The following is a 16,807-nucleotide window of genomic DNA, read 5'->3' as shown; positions in this document are numbered from 1 at the left end:
GGGGGTGGGGGGGGTGACATTATAAACGGCGGTCTGGGTTGTTGTTCATTTTGCCAGCAGTGGACTGTTGGTTTGGCGCCAAGAGCGGGCGCGTGCGGGCAACGGCCGCTGCAGGGAGAGCCGGGAGCGTTGCTCGAGTGACAAGGCGCCAGCGGAGAAGGTGCAGGCCAGGGGACCCCGGCGTGTGCCAGCGTTTGACAGGTGGGGCGGGGTGCAGTTGACTCGGGGGAGCCGGCTTTGCTCTTTTCCGCGTGTGGGCAATTTGGTTCCTGGGGCGGTCTCGCGCCGCGGCCACCTGTGAGTTTGCGCGCGCGCGCTGCACGAGATGGTAGAACGCGGCAAAGCGCACGAAACGTTCTACTCCAGTGTTTGCCTTGCCAAAATTCTTCTGCAACATATCCCTGATTTTTAATAATCAAAAATGGAATTGTTCACTAAAGAAACTTAAATGATAGGTTTTAGGAAGAAGTTGTTGAGCAAACACAGTAAGTAAAATTTCGAAACATATAAGGGAGAACTGAAATTCAAGTGCAAAATTTTAATGAGGGATGTTTCTCTATTATTCTAATTATTAGTGATAATTTATTATTTAAATTTAGTGAGATCCTTGCGTTTGCTGCAAAGAGACTTTATATTAGGTTCCAACTTAGCTTCAATCTCAAGTCTCCCCCTTGTGTTATATCAAGCCAATTTCTTTTTAGCAGCAAATCTATGGCACTAAAGCCACATTCAACTAAATATAAAGATGAAACGGTAGCAATAGTTTTCTTGCACATTTGGTTGTATTTGGATATTTGATTTTGGTTTCTGCTAATAGTGTATTAAACTTTTGCAAAAATAACTGTTAAATTAATCTGTATCGGTTGATATCTGTGTAATAGCTTTTAATAAAGAATATATCAACAAATGCAGATGAAAATAACCTGGACCAATTTTTTGTAAAATTTGAATTTTGAATTGCCCACCATAAACAATCAAATTGCCCCCCTGTGGGGCGTGGGCCCCCACATTGGGAAACACTGTGCTAATCCGTTCCATATAACGCTTATAGCCCGTTCTGATCTCCGGTCAGATTCTAGGTGGGCAAATTTACAATAAATCAGTTCAAATTCGGTTTCAAAAATTTGTGAATCTTCAAGTTTAGTAAAAATCTGTATACCGCCTATCAGTCTTCTAAGCAGTTTGTACATAATAAAATAGGGTAAATGTACATTAAAACATACAGAACCTACTGAAATATATAATATGAAGAAGCTTTCCTTAATTGAGTAGAAAGATCCTTCCAAATTTGGGGGTGCATTAACCGATTTAGCACATGTTAAGGCATCCATTATATCCTATGGACATCATAGCATGTAGCTATCGGTTTGCAATCGGTTAGCATACCTTAACGAAAGGACACCTTGGTTCCTACATATTCAAAAGATTTACTCATCAAAAACTTCAAATAAATATATTTACTTGTTGAATAACTAAGCTTCAAAGAATGTTGGAAACGAGAAGCAAGCCTACTTCCTGGAAAGGATAAATATTTAATAAACCTGTTTCTTATCAAGGGCCATGTGCTGACTATCACAGGTGACAGTACTCCAGTAGCAAAATGCTTGTTGCCCAATGTGATCAATATAGGCTTTTAGATGTATCCAGAGGCTTTTTAGGTCTCTGCTGCTGTGTGCCCAGAGCTGAAAGGGGCTTATCTGGAGGAGTGGTTAGGGTGGGATGCAGGCCAACCTAGACATAGTCACACTGCCGGGATAATTGAAAGTTGGGAAAGACCTACTTGATGGAACTTATACGTTGTGTCTTAGATCAGTGTTCTTCAACCTTTTTACACTATCGACCGGCGGAAATAAAATAATTATTTTGTGGACCGGCAAACTACTAAGACTGAAATAAAAAAAATCCGTCTCCATCCCGTGTACAGGGAGTGGGGAAAGAGAGAGAAAGAGATCCATGGTGCATCTCTTCCACTCCCTCTACTGCAATATCCAACATTTTTCTCTCTCTCATCCCCTGGATCATGTGCAGCATTTTTCACTATTGCCCACCAGCCCCATTCCCAACATTTCTCCTATCACCCCTCTCATCAAGGTCTGAGAGGAGGAAGATTTCCCATTCCTCACTGTAAACATCTCATTATTTCAACCTTAAAAGGAATGACAAAGAACCAATTTCTATCCCAACAACTTTTTACTCTTCCCTGATCTCTATTATTCAGATCACGGACCTACAGGGAAGCTCCAGGCTCCTGATGACTAAGACAAGCTTCCTGCCTTTTACTGTTCTCTGGAAGGAACATCTCTCCCTGACCCCCACTCAGAGAGAAGCTCCCTGTCTCTTAAAGAGAAGTTTATCTCCTTCTTCTTCTTCTCTCTTTTTCCCTACTATACCTCGAGCTAATTACTATGCTGGCTCTTCTTCTTTCTTTCTACTTTGTCTACCCTAACACTAAAAGCCCTTCTCCTATCCTTTACTATGATTCGCCGCAGGTCGACTTGACCACAAGGTTCTCTTACTCTATCTTCACCTTCTTTATTACCTCTTTCTATGGTTCTCCGGCCCGAATCCTGCCCCTGATTCTTAGCAGCCATATCTGCAGCTCACTTTAGGTCCTGGGAATAAATCTCCCTGTGGTTATCTGCCAGACCCCACCAATAACGGACAATTTTCTGCCATCAGCTCTGCCTATGGCTCTAACTCAAGCCAATAAGAACTCTGCTCCTCTACTCCAGGTCCATCCTCAGCTCCTTTCATCAGCTAATAATAATGCAGCTTCTCAACCGCCTGTGCTCTGCCCCTGGCTCTCACACTCGTCAATAGCAGACAACTTCAAACCCAAAGCTCTACCTTATTTATAATTTTTGACACCGACTAATAACAGCATAGCTGTTCCGACTTCTCCAGCTCCGCCCCTGGCTCTCACACCTGTCAACAAGTGTGACTTTTGCAAGGCAGTAGGAGGGTTAGCAGTTAGATGATCCTTCGGACCGGCAGGAAACTTCTGCGGACCGGCGGTTGAAGAATGCTGATTTAGACGATCTAAAAACGAGTCTAAGCGGCCAGAAGGTATCTAAAGGGACCAGATAACCACTGTAGATGCAAAGTAAAGACCCCCCCACACACACAAACATACTCTCCCAGTGATCACTGACCCAGCCATTAAAATTGGAATAAAAACATACATACCTGCCTCCTGTACACCAGCACCTAGCATAGGAAAGCCTAGTAGAGCTGCACAGAATTGGCTTAAGTAGTCAAGGGGGTGGGCTAGTCAGTGAACATAGAGAGGAGGACTAAGGCCCATAAACCACTCTAACCACTACATTTATGCTGGAACATGTGCGTTCACCAAAACCCTATTTGCTGCCATACAGGTGCCACCTGCAGCCATAAGGGCTATTAGGGTTGTAGACAGGTGGGTATAGTGGGTTTTGGGGGACTCTCCTTGGCCTGCAAGGGAGATTTGGTGAGATGTTTGTGGCACCCTTTTTCTTCACAGCAGTGCCCTGTAAAGTGCCCCACTACTGTTGCCATATTTGGGTGGCCAGCCCATCACTTTGCTAGTCCCCCCACATCCAAGAGGTCTTGTTCTAGGTGTTTGAGACTGGATGATTTTTTGGATGAGAGTAAAGATAACTTTGGGCGACTAGCACCCTAGGCCCAAATGGACTTGGGCGTTTCTTTGCATATGGCACATCCTGTCAAATAATAGAATTTAGATGTACTGGCACCTGAACTAGTGTGTGTACATGTAAATGGATTTTATGCAATCTTATGGTTAAAACAGTGAGTTGTGCACCAGGAAGCCAGGGTGCAAAGCCTGCTACAGTGGCTTGTGATCTTGGGTAGTCATTTAACTACAGAGGATTAACAGCTTAGTTTGTAAATCTGGAGGGCAGGAAAATGCTTACTGTACCTGAATGTTCCTCAACCTTGAACCACAATTGAAGATGCGAGCTGGAAGTTTTTTTATATAGGAGGGCTGAATGAGACTGCTTGTTTTTCTTTCCAAGAAGTAGATGTGGCAATGCTGTGCTCATACTGAACATGTGGTTGGACTTCATTAGTCTTTTTGGGTTACAGCGAGAGGGAGAACTTTGTATGTTTCGTCATGGCAGATGAGGAAGACGTGTCAGAGTACACCTGAGGGGTGTGATTGAATTTTGTGTTTAAACTTGGAAAGAGTGGTAATGAAACTCTTGAAATGTTACAGCAAGCATGAGGTGGTGAAACAACTAGCCATGCTGCGTACTCATCGACATGTCTTCCTGATCTGCCATGACGAAACATACAAAGTTATTCCCCTCGCTGTGACCCAACAATGAAGACTTTGCAGTCCAACTGCAGGTTCAGAAAAGTTGATGTATGAGCTTCACAAGAACCAGCCCATCACTGCAACGTCTACTACTTGGAAAGAAAAACAGACAGTCTCATTACTTTTCAATCAGCCCTTATACAAATGGAAAACACTTTTAAAGTAGTTCAGAGAAGATTTAACTTGTGACATGCCCGGGGAGTTGGAAGAACTAGAATACACTTGTCTAAAACCACCATGAGACTAAAAATAATCCAAAATACCGCAGTGCGTCTCATCTTCGGCCTTAAGAAATGGGAACACATCACCCCCTTCTACCACCAACTTCACTGGCTGCCATTTGAATCTAGAGTCCTCTTTAAATTCGCATGCTTCTGCTACAAATCGATAAATGGTTCAGCACCAAGTTACATCAATTCTCACTTTAGCCTCTACAACACAAACAAGAAATCCCGTAGAATTCAGTTGTTCGCCTTCCCGTCTCTAAAACTCTGCCACCTTAAAAGATTCCTAGACAAAACCTTCGCCTTCCAAGCAGCAAAGCTCAACCCATGGCTTGCACAAATGATACTCGAGGCCCCCACTTACCTAGGCTTCAGAAAATCACTCAAAACCTACCTATTCGGCAAACAAGACCCCTAACAACCCCCCCCCCGCTTACATTACTACACGCCCCCCCACCCACCCCCGCTCTTCTCCTCCCCTTAATTGCTCCCCTCTCCCCTAGCTCCCCTCCGCCAGTCATCCTCTGTTAAGTTCGATTAACACTGCTTATATCCGATAAACTATTTATATCGGATAAATTATCTTTACATGATAAAATGCTGTAAACCCCGCTTTAACATTTGTTTCTTTCTGATAAATTGTGTATTGCTGATAAATTGTTTAAAATTGTTCAAACTGTTTGTAAATCTGCGTGTTAACGCAGATACTACTGTAACTGATGTAAACCGCCTAGAACTCTCCGGGTATGGCGGTATATAAGAATAAAATTATTATTATTATTATTATTATAAAGGGATGAATTGCATGCCCTGACTTCTGGAGACAAGTACGGTATATTGGGCAGGCGAATGTCCACATACCTAGTGGCCACTTATGTTTGTTTATTAAAATATAAAACCAAGAAATGTAAAGAACGCCATAAAAAGATAGGAAAGCAAAAGAAAAGTAAAGAAAACAGAAGATAATTTTTTTAAAATTAAATCTAAATGATCAAATCGCAAACAAAAATATTTGTTTAAATAGTTACCAGAAAACAGGATCATAATTTACAAAACACTCTCATAGAAATGCTAAACCAATTCCACAGGCGAGGAACTGCTGCAAAAAAGCAGTGCGCTTTTCTGTAGTGGAAGTGGAATCCTGCCATCACCTACAAAATTGTCCTGAGCTTTGGCCTGCCCATTAATCTGTTACTATTCATTTATACAGAATAGCAGGGTGTATAGTGTTGTGCAAATACATGGAGTCCTGCTCTGTGGAGTTTAGTCCAATGGCTCTGAAAGTATGAACGAATGCCCAGGCGTAAAGAAGTTTCTCAAGGCTGCTCATTCTGGCTTTTCTTCTTATTCAGAGTTGGGATGTGCCTTGTTTTTATTAGTCTCAGCAGAGGGTTATAGGTACATGTACCTCTGGCAGGGTTTGTATACAGTGCCAGTATTGTTTGGTTTGGTTTAGACCAGGGATGTTTACATTTTTTTTTTCCAATAGACTACATGATTAAAAATCTGTGTGTGGGCTTTGTGCTTATAACTAGGTCACATGATTAGAAATTTACACTTTAGCCGCATGAATCACTGTTATAATGTAATTCATGCTCATGTTCTGATCTTTTTCAGAAACTGATTTCACATCCTTAATTGTTTTGCTGTTCTTCAAAATGTGTGCTAGCTGCTAACACACATTGGGACACTCCTGCTTTAGACGTGTTACTTCTGCAAACCAATCTGAACACTGGGGAGGCTGCTTATCAGTCGGATAAATAAATGACCAGGGCTAAAAGGGGAATTTGAGGACAACGCTAAAGCAGAAAAACAGACATCACATCTCTATTTTTTAGGTGTCAGGTCAAAATCGCGGAAGACAAAGGTGCGTGCCGACAACTGAGCGCAGTGCGGAGGCGCGCGCTGAAGAAAATAACAGTTTTTAGGGGCTCCGGGGGTGTGTAGTGGGGGAACCCCCCCACTTTATACAGATCGCGCTGCGTTGTGGGGGTGTTTTGGGGGGTTGTAACCCCCCCATTTTACTGAAAACTTTACTTTTTCCCTAAAAACAGGGAAAAAGTTAAGTTTACAATATAATGAGGGGGTTACAACCCCCCAAACCACCCACAACGCCGCTGCGATCTGTATTAAGTAAAGTGGGGGGAGCTCCCCAACAAAACCCCCTGTCGGAGCCCCTAAAAACTCATTTTCTTCGACGCGCACCTCCGTCTTGCGCTCAGTTGTCGGCACGCGCCTTTTGTCTTCCGCGGTTTTGTCTATGAACCATTTTTTAAATTGAAAAATAGAGCTAACAGACAGACTAAAATGGAATCGCAAGTCCAAACCGCTCTGGCTTCTCATTTTTGTCTTTAAACACTCTCCATTGACTTAAGTTTTGGGAGTTACGTATTCTGGATTCAATCCTGACGTTTTGGCCATAGATAAAAAGGTTAATGAGAATCTTTCTTCAGACTAAGACAACAGATCTATCGGTTTGGTTTACTCTTCTCATTTTGCTGTATTCAATTTAGGGTCTTATCACAGTTTGATTATTGCAACTCCTAAGGGAGTATTGCAGCTGACTGAATATACTGTTGGCCTGTCTGACTTTCAAATAGTCAGTTTGACCATACTACTCCACTGGCTCCTCTTACAGGTGAGTATTGTTTGTTTTTTTATTTTTTTTATTTTAATTGATTACCGGTAGCCCCTGACAAACTTTTTTTTTTTGTAAATCTTTATTAGTTTTCAGTTAACAGTGCGTTAGATAAGATTGTGAGCCCACCGGGACAGATAGGGAAAACCGCTTAGATAACCTTGATAGGCGGTATATAAAATCCTAATAAAAACTTGAAAACTTGAAAATACAGTGAAATTGAACTTAAATGAATCAAACAAAAGCACTTTAAATATACAAATATTTCAAAACCAAACATTGTCACCCCCCCTCCTCCCCTTAACTGTAGCCCATGACAAACTTAAGTCTTCGCATTGTTTTCCTTCAAGCTTGGTGGCTTGTCGGCAATGTTGAAATTACATAGAAACATAAGAATAGCCCCACACCCAGTAGCCTGTTTTCACAGTGGTCAATCCAGGTCACTAGTACCCAAGGAGTAGCAATATTCCATGCTACCGATCCAGGGCAAGCAGTGGATTCTCACATGTCTTTCTCAACAAACTATATCCAAAATTTTAAACTCGGCGTTTTTGATTGACAACAAAAAGAGGTATCGCCTTTTCATTTTGTTTCTATAATATGGGGTAATCCTCAATGCCTCGCTAAACACCTGTTTTCCAATGGTAATATCATAGACAAAAGTCAGAAAGGACTGGGGCTGGATGGCACCTTGCAGCATTGGCCCTGATTCTGAGAACCCCTGGCTTATTAAGTTTGTGTTCAGCTTGCAGAGGGCTTACCAAACTATCTTAGTTTCTAGTATATGCAGATTCTCGTACACATCAATGTCTTAAACCTGACACTGAGGTTGGGGCAGTTTGGAAAGTGTGTTCAGAATTGCTTTATTGATATAAAAGTTGTAGATGTAGATCACTTGTAATATGTTGATTGCATATTTGTGCCTTTTTTTACTAAGACAAGTTGGTATTTCTTACATGGCTTCCTCTTTATATACTGGTAATTTAAACTTCAAAAGCAAAATGAGGATATTAGACCAAACTGTCACCTAAAATTTGGTATGTGCAAAGGACAAAATCTGGTTTTCTCAATTTTTGAATTCTTTGGGTTTTTTCATACTTGTGTTGGTAAGCTTTTTACATGCATTAAAAATTGTTGTGTACTAATAGGCTCATAAAAAATTTATACACCTGTTTTTTCAGTGATCTGCATGAACAATATTTGAAATATTCCTTGTATCACGTTTTCCCTAGACTGTTTCCTCTTGTTGAAGAGACGGGACATCAAAAACCACAGCCATGGTAGAAAAATACAAACTTGTAATGTTGCGACATGGGGAAGGAGCGTGGAACAAGGAAAACCGCTTCTGCAGCTGGGTGGATCAGAAGCTGAGCATTGATGGGGTGGAAGAAGCTCGAGCCTGTGGAAGACATCTTAAGTCCCTTGGCTTTGAGTTTGATCTGGTGTTCACTTCCATCCTGAGCCGCTCGATTCAGACTGCATGGCTGGTGATGGAAGAGATGGGGCAGGAGTGGGTCCCCACACAGAGCTCCTGGAGACTGAATGAGCGCCACTATGGAGCATTGATAGGCCTCAACAGAGCTGAAATGGCCTTGAACCACGGGGAAGAGCAAGTGAAAATCTGGAGGAGGAGCTATGATGTTGCTCCCCCTCCGATCGATGAATCCCACCCCTATTACCATGAAATTTACACAGACCGTAGGTACACATGCTGTGATGTCTCGCAGGAGAAGCTGCCAAAATCTGAGAGTTTGAAAGAGGTACTGGAGAGACTTCTGCCCTACTGGAATGAAATGATTTCGCCAGAAGTGAAGAAGGGAAAAATGATTCTTATATCTGCACATGGCAACAGCACTCGGGCTCTCCTGAAGCACCTAGAAGGTATTTATTTTCTAATGATGCAGCCTACCACTGAAAAGCTTGGGTTTCAGTAGCATGGTTCCAAGATGTCCTCAGAACCATGCACAGGGCAATTCTATAAAGTACACATTAACATTTATGTACCAGTTATACGTGATTAGAATGCCATATACAGGCATGAGTGTATTCATACATAATAACATAACAGTAGATGATGACAGATAAAGACCCGAATGGTTCATCCAGTCTGCCCAACCTGATTCAATTTAAATTTTTTTCTTCTTAGCTATTTCTGGGCAAGAATCCAAAGCTCTACTCAGTACTGTGCTTTGGTTCCAACTGCTGAAATTTCAGTCAAAACCTACTCCAGCCCATCTACACCCTCCCAGCCATTGAAGCCCTCTTCAGCCCATCCTCCCCCAAACAGCCATATACAGACACAGACCGTGCAAGTTTGACCAGTACTGGCCTTAGTTCAGTATTTAGTATTTTCTGATTCTAGATCCTCTATTCATCCCATGTTTCTTTGAATTCTGTCACCATTTTCCTGTCCACCACCTCTCTCGGGAGTGCATTCCAGGCATCCACTATCCTCTCTGTAAAGTAGAATTTCCTGACATTGCTCTTGAATCTACCACCCCTCAACCTCAAATTATGTCCTCTGGTTTTACCATTTTCCTTTCTCTGGAAAATATTTTGTTCTACGTTAATACCCTTCAAGTATTTGAACGTCTGAATTGTATCTCCCCTGTCCCTCCTTTCCTTTAGGGTATACATATTCAGGGCTTCTAGTCTCTCCTCATACATCTTCTGGCGCAAGCCTCCTATCATTTTCGTCGCCCTCCTCTGGACCGCTTCAAGTCATCTTGCATCTTTTGCCAGATATGGTCTCCAAAACTGAACACAATACTCCAAGTGGGGCCTCACCATCAACCTGTACAGGGGCATTAACACCTTCTTCCTTCTACTGGCTACTCCTCTCTTTTTATGCAGCCCAGCATCCTTCTGGCAGCAGCCACTGCCTTGTCACACTGTTTTTTCGCCTTTAGATCTTAAGACACTATCACCCCAAGGTCCCTCTCCCTGTCCGTGCATATCAGTTTCTCACCTCCCAGCATATACGGTTCCTTCTGATTATTAATCACCAAATGCATTACTCTGCATTTCTTTGCATTGAATTTTAGTTGCCAGGCATTAGACCATTCCTCTAACTTTTGCAGGTCCTTTTTAATATTTTCCACTCTCTCTTCGGTGTCTACTCTGTTACAAATCTTGGTATCATCTGCAAAAAGGCACACTTTTCCTTCTAATCCTTCAGCAATGTCACTCAAGCATATTGAACAGGATCGGCCCCAGCACCGAACCCTGAGAGACTCCACTACTCACCATTCCTTCCTCCGAGCGACTTCCATTATCCAGAGGGTGGTGGTTAAATACTAGAATTCTACTCAAATCTTAACAGGTAGTGAAGGCTTAGATGGTTGGAGCATGGACAGGCCTGAATGCTTATAAACTATAGTACTCTATAGCAATTTATAGCTGTAGCTCAGGCATTGTGCACAAGCTTGAGAGGTGTATGTTTGCACCTAATTTACATATTTATTACCATGCTATTACTGTCAGGTACCTATGTTCCTTCATAGACTAGGCTGCTACCAGGTGCCCATTTATAGAATTGTAACTGTCATCTAGGATTTTTACATTAAGACTCCCTCACTTGGGTCATAAGTGGGCTGATATCTGTAGCTTCATCCCACAGCGCTGGATTGTTTTCATGGTAAAGTCAGGTCTCCAGAAAGGAGTACCTAAATGGGCCGCCGCATGTGTGGAGCACCGGACTGGATGGACCTCGGTCTGATCTGGTGAAGGCGTTTCTTATGTTCTTATGTATAAGTAGGTTTTGCTCAGATGACACCAGGTAAGACAGCTAGTAAGAAGAATATTAAATGGCTACAGCTTATGCAAAATACTGTGATTTGCCTGATTTATGGATTGAAATAATCAGACCATGTGTCTCAGTATTATCATAGGTTGCATTGATTACCCATTGAGACGAGGGTGATTTTCAAGTTTGGCTGACTTTTTTTTTTTTAAAGCTCTGAATGGACTACTACCCAGTTATCTTTTTGACCATTTTGTATTTACCAATAGGAAACATTTATGCAGATTACGATTTTTTTGATTTTCCATATTTTAAAGGCTGTCTATAAATTCTTTAGTAAGTTGTTTTTGTACCAAGCTGGTATATGGGATAAACAACTTAATATTATGTCAACTTCATCTCCTACCTTTAGAATAAACTTGAAGACATTACTGTTTTGCAAATATGATGATTATTTGAATATGATCAACTGTTGTATATTCAGTATTCTTTATCTTTTGTTAACTGCTCTGAACCGAGAGGTAGCTGCGGTATACACTTCTCCCTCCAAATCCGCGAGGGTTAGGGGCAGAGCTGGCCCACAGATATGGCAAATCGCAGATAACTTTTAGGGCCAACTCTGACCCACCCTTACCTACCTCCTGCATCCTGGACTTCCCCAGACCTTACCTGGTTGTCTAGCATTGATACGGGGCAGGAGCGATCTTCCTACGTTCCTGCCCCATGCAGAGCAGTCAACAATGGCTGCCGTGAGTTCCCGTAGTCTCACGAGACTACAACGGGAACTCACGGCAGCCATTTTTGATGACTGCTCTTTAGGGGGAGGAGTGTAGGAAGATCACTCCTGCCCCGCGTCACTGCTAAACTACCAGGTAAGGTCTGGGGAGGTCCGGAATGCAGTGATGGATCAGATTCAGCCTTTAAAAAATAGGAGGCAAATCGTGAATAACCGAATTCACGAGTACGAAACCAACGGATTCGGAGGTAGAAGTGTTATGTTAATTATGGTCACATCCACAATTGATTTTAATTTATGTGGTATTCTCTATTTCTTTGAAAGGCATATAGGAGCAGGACAGTGGCGTCAGAGTTGATATAATTATACCAACTCCTTCAGAATAAATATAATGTATAAAATAGTTTTTGTTCAGGCTTTTTGTGCAGACCCATGTGTTGTGGTTTATAATATTGTACATAAAGAAATAATTATTTTTGTAATCAAATGTCTTGGATTTACTAAACATAAGTCTAAATTGAGTTGCATTGTAGAACCAGAAAGGGTTCAGCACATGTAACTCTTAGAAAGAAAATTAGTCCAGATTTATTCTGGACTCAAACTTTAAAGTTCTTATCTTCTCCTAGAGAAGGCACTGTAGATGGTAGTGGGGCTAACTGGAGAACAGTTTCCAAGAGTATATATTTAACTCTTGCTCCACTTGTTACTAAATCCATCTCATTCTAGAAATTCTCCTTGGTTTACACCATATCATAGAGAACTTAAGCAAACATGTAGGAAACGTGAATGAAAATGGAAGAAATCTACTTCAGACTTAGATAAGCTTAATTGGAGGCTTACTGTAAAAAAATATAACTCTGAGTTGAGGAAAGCAAGAAAACACTACTATGAAGGTAAAATTGCTAATTCTAATCATCAAAGTAGTACCTTATTTAGACTTTGGTGTACATTAACCAGTTATGCCCATATCTTCTCAGGCTTAACTACCCACAGCAGACTCTTGCTTCTTTCTTTGAAGATAAAATTGTTGCTATTAGGAATTCTTTTTCTGCAGTGAACCTTGGTCTTTTTTTTAAGGGATTCTAAGGATAGTCCATTGTTGATGACAGCTGATCGCTTTGGGTATTCATTTGACTCAGTATCTGAGTCTCAAAACTTTATGCAAAATTGAGATGCAAACGCATTCTTGATCCTTTTTCCTCTTATCTTTTTGCTAACATTCCTCCTCAGGCGATAAGTTGATTGACTACATTATTAAATTACACTTTGGAAACAGGATTTTTCTCGCATGATAGATGGGCATAGTAAGTCTTCATATCCTGCATTACCTGCTTTCAGAAATCAGCCTTGATCAAACTGTCTTAGACTGGTTTGATAAATTTCTATCCTCCTGTTATTTAATCAATATGGACTCCAACTCAAAATCGTGAGAGCTCTTTGTGGTGTCCCCCAGGGCTCTCCATTGTCTCCAATTTTATTTAACATTTACATGAGCTCATTGAAATATTATGATTTGAATTCACGAGCAACTTTACTAACATACACTGATATTTTTATATTACTTGAAGTTGACCCACAGCTTGATGATCTGATACACAATATTAACCATTGCATTGCCAAAACTTCAGTCTTGGGCGACAATGGTCCAGATGAAATGAAATGCTGCCAAGACTAAGCTTTTGTGGCTTGACCCAAAGTTACTTTGTCCCTTCTGCTGTGATCTTAAACTCGGGAGAATTTTTGAAAACTGAGCTTTCCTTACTAATATTGGGTATTGTCATCGATTCATCACTTACATTTGAAGAACAACTAAGTTCGCTTGTTAAGCGTTTTTTCAGCCTCTGTGTTCTGAGAAGAGTGAGAGCACTCTTTCATCAGCAACATTTCTCAGTATTGGTTCAATCAATCATTTTATCAAGTTTGGATTATTGTAACTCAATCTATTTGGGTCTTTCAAAGGTTAGTCTTCAGAGACTTCAACTAATACAGAATACTGCTGCTAAGCTTATTTTTGGTAAGCGTAAATTTAATCACATAACCCCTCTGCTCAAGGAATTACATTAGCTCCCAGTGTATCTCAGAATTCAATTCAAGTGCATTTGTATTGCATTTAAGATCTTATTTTGGCATTTTCACCACTTTTGATTCCTTTAGACTGGAATGTGCATAGGTCTCATCTTGCCAGAAGTTCTCAGAAATTAAAACTTACATTTCCTTCTCTTAGTGGTAAGAACAGAACCTTCAGGAGATTGTCATTCTTTTGTGTTTAAATAACCGAAATCTGGAATGCTTTACCACTTACACTAAGACATTCAGGTTCTTATGCTTTATTCCAGAAAGTTCTGAAAACCTTGTTTGCTAAACATTATGGAAACTAACTACTCTAGTCTACTTTTCCTTGTCAGTTTATGTATTAAGCATTACATTACTGTTAACAGAGTCGAGCTCCTTTTGGTTGATGACCCAGTCTATAAAATTAAGGTTTAGTTTAGATGTTGAAAGTTTGCTGTATGATTCTACAGCCCAGGTTACTTCCATTTAATTGATCTAATAGCTCACGACCTGTTTAATTCTATAAGGTTACTTGTGCACACAAGAATCCTTATACTGTAGAATACTAGTGTAACCAGGCATCTCAAGGTGCCACCATTCTGACGACTGTCTTATATAAATGTTTGAACCTTGGCATTTTTACTTGTAACTCATAGTATTAAGTAAATTGCCCACAAGCATCAGCCCCACCTGTGACCCACCCATGCGGCTCCCCTCTGAGCCCTCTAATAGTTACAGGCTATACAGTTTGAGTTAGGTTATAAAATTCCCCTGTATGCGTGTGACTGATGGATACATAAATGTAGAATTCAATTTGTCAGAGCTTAAAACATGTTTTGAAATGGTAAAGACTTTGAATGTTTTCTTAAGTAATATTTGTTTGCTATCTCTCAGTTATGTGGACTTGAGGAATCTAGTGACAACCTTTGGTTTTATAATATTTTTCCTTATTTTCTTTGTGTAAATTCCTTTCTTCATTATTATGTATAAATAATAATGTTTAAAATTTGAATAAATAAATTAAAAAAAAAAATGGTAAAGACGTGTTGGTGGTGGTCTTATGTTTCTTTGGTTTTCTCGACTAGGTATTTCTGACACAGACATAGTCAATGTTACCTTACCTACTGGCGTTCCAGTGCTGCTTGAACTGGATGAAGATCTTCATGCAGTGAGACCTCACAGGTTCCTGGGGAATCAAGAAGCAATTCAGGCGGCCATCAAGAAAGTAGAAGATCAGGGCAAAGCTCTTCCTGCTGAAAAATAGTCCCTGTGGGGAACCCGCTTGATGATCTGCACTTTTATGCATGTTTACTAAGGATTTGGCTTACCACCTTTATTTTTCACTATGCTAGAAGTCTTGTATTAGGAGCTTTATAATAACCCTTTTAGGCTAGTCCCCCGTATTCACCTGAACAGCATGAAGCACAAGAGGTGCTGGAAACCAAATTTGTGCCTCTTCTCATACCCACGTGCAGGCTAAGTTCTCTTCATTAAGTTAATAAAACCACACTGAGGTGCCGTGGAGCTTTGCACAGCCCTGCACCCACAATAGGAACAGTGCAACCCATGTGCTTTAGAGTTGGTTCTCCCTGCACAAGTAGGAATCTGCTGCTCTGTGCTATGACTTGAGTACCAGTAGAAAACCAGTTCCTACCTCCTTTCACCTGGAAGTTCAGCAGGGAAGATTGCTTTTTCCTTCAATTTTGTGCTGTAGTCATTATATTAATGGTTAACTAAAGGTTTAACTAGCTGCTCTGTATTCTTATATGTAAACAGTCTGTGCTCTGACATTTCATGATATAGCTATAACAAAGGGCACTTTTATATTCCAAGAAGGGATGTAGCTTTGGGAGTAAAAGAGGGATCTGGCAATATGACAAGTGTTAGCACTACAGTTATGAATCGTAAAGTGGATGGTTGACTTGTGCTTAGGAAAATACATGGAGTGTTTATGGTGGACCCACTGGTGCTCACAGAAGCTCCAGCATAAAATTTGGACATGCAAAACATTATGCACATAAGAATCTCTAGGGGTAGCAGCCAAATACTCCATGAGCCAGCCTGCATGTTCTTGAAGCAGCATGAGAGAGAAATCAAAAGCCAAATTGGTAGATATTTAGCAATCTATAGGACTTGGGAATTGGGTGTAATAGAAGCCATGGTGTGTATAATTTATTTTTTCTTTCCTTTAAAACTTGTCTTTCTGTTTTCAAAAGGAAAGGATGTTTTTGAGCACTTGAATGAAAATTTATTTAAGAATGAATAATAATGTCTGGTTACTGAGAAACTATGAAAAGTGTGCATGTAAGGAAAGGGGAAACAGTGGGGAAGTCTTGGAAAGGCAGTGACACTCTGGGTCAGTGAGATTCACTTCTCCTCAAAGGCTATGTTAATGGAATGTGCATATGAGAGTTGCTTGCAGTCACATGTCTCCAGTAGGGGTATCCTGAAAAGGCAGCCTGTGTATGGCCCTTGGGCTGGAGGCCTGTATTAAATGACACTTCTGTACTACGCCAGTCTGTTTTCTTGCTGTTTATAATTAAACCACTGAAGAGTTTGGAAGGCAGTGTGGTGTGCTTTTTCTTATTCCAAAGCATGTTGCTTACTCAAATTAATTGTAAACCACTGACACCAATATATTTATGTGGTGTATAAAATTAGATCTCGGTCCAAAAGTATTTAAATGATATGTCTAGAATGGACACCTGCAGACTTACCGTAATCTCCTTCCACTCATGCATCCAGTCAAAAACTCAATCCAAAACTGAGAGAGTCTTGGTTTTTAAATTAAATTTAGATTTACATGACGTTAGCCTTTTTTGTATTAAAGCAGTGTTGCACCCTGGGTGCATTCAGATTATTTCCACAGTTTATAACCTGCACTATCCATAGTAATTAACAAAAATCCCAGCCACATAAAATATATCAAGACATCGCTGATTCTTCAGATTTGTTTTTCCCTTCTCCAGAAGCCTTGGATATGGGTCACTTATCCTCCCTTCTGACTTCATTCTAAAATAACTTGGTAGACGCTAGCACTATCAGAAGAAATGTATGCCAGGAATCTGGGTCAGATCCTTTCTGCAATGTGAACTGTGGA

The 16,807-nt window shown here is 40.8% G+C and overlaps 1 protein-coding gene across 3 annotated transcripts; it reads left to right on the top strand.

Moving 5' to 3' along the window:
• Positions 1–13: 13 nt before the first annotated feature.
• On the top strand, positions 14–16,273 carry BPGM (bisphosphoglycerate mutase). 3 transcript variants are annotated; one of them, XM_033952964.1, is made up of 3 exons: positions 14–201; positions 8,410–9,058; positions 14,793–16,273. In XM_033952964.1, the coding sequence occupies exons 2-3, from the start codon at positions 8,455–8,457 to the stop codon at positions 14,969–14,971; spliced, it is 783 nt and encodes a 260-aa protein (XP_033808855.1). In that variant the 5' UTR covers positions 14–201; positions 8,410–8,454; the 3' UTR covers positions 14,972–16,273. The 3 variants fall into 3 exon arrangements, with proteins under 3 accessions (XP_033808855.1, XP_033808858.1, XP_033808857.1); XM_033952967.1 differs by having other exon boundaries at positions 63–160; XM_033952966.1 differs by lacking the exon at positions 14–201 and adding an exon at positions 238–485.
• The last annotated feature ends 534 nt before the right edge of the window (positions 16,274–16,807 follow it).

Source organism: Geotrypetes seraphini, chromosome 7 (genome assembly GCF_902459505.1).
Source record: "Geotrypetes seraphini chromosome 7, aGeoSer1.1, whole genome shotgun sequence".
Taxonomy (NCBI): Eukaryota; Metazoa; Chordata; class Amphibia; order Gymnophiona; family Dermophiidae; genus Geotrypetes; species Geotrypetes seraphini.
The sequence above is the reverse complement of the archived record's forward strand: the minus strand, read 5'-3'. Positions and strand labels throughout refer to the sequence as shown.

Coding starts and splice junctions, on each gene's coding strand:
- BPGM (XM_033952964.1), top strand. CDS start 8,455: ATGGTAGAAAAATACAAACTTGTAATGTTGCGACATGGGGAAGGAGCG. Junction 9,059..14,792: donor TCTCCTGAAGCACCTAGAAG/GTATTTATTTTC, acceptor TTTCTCGACTAG/GTATTTCTGACACAGACATA.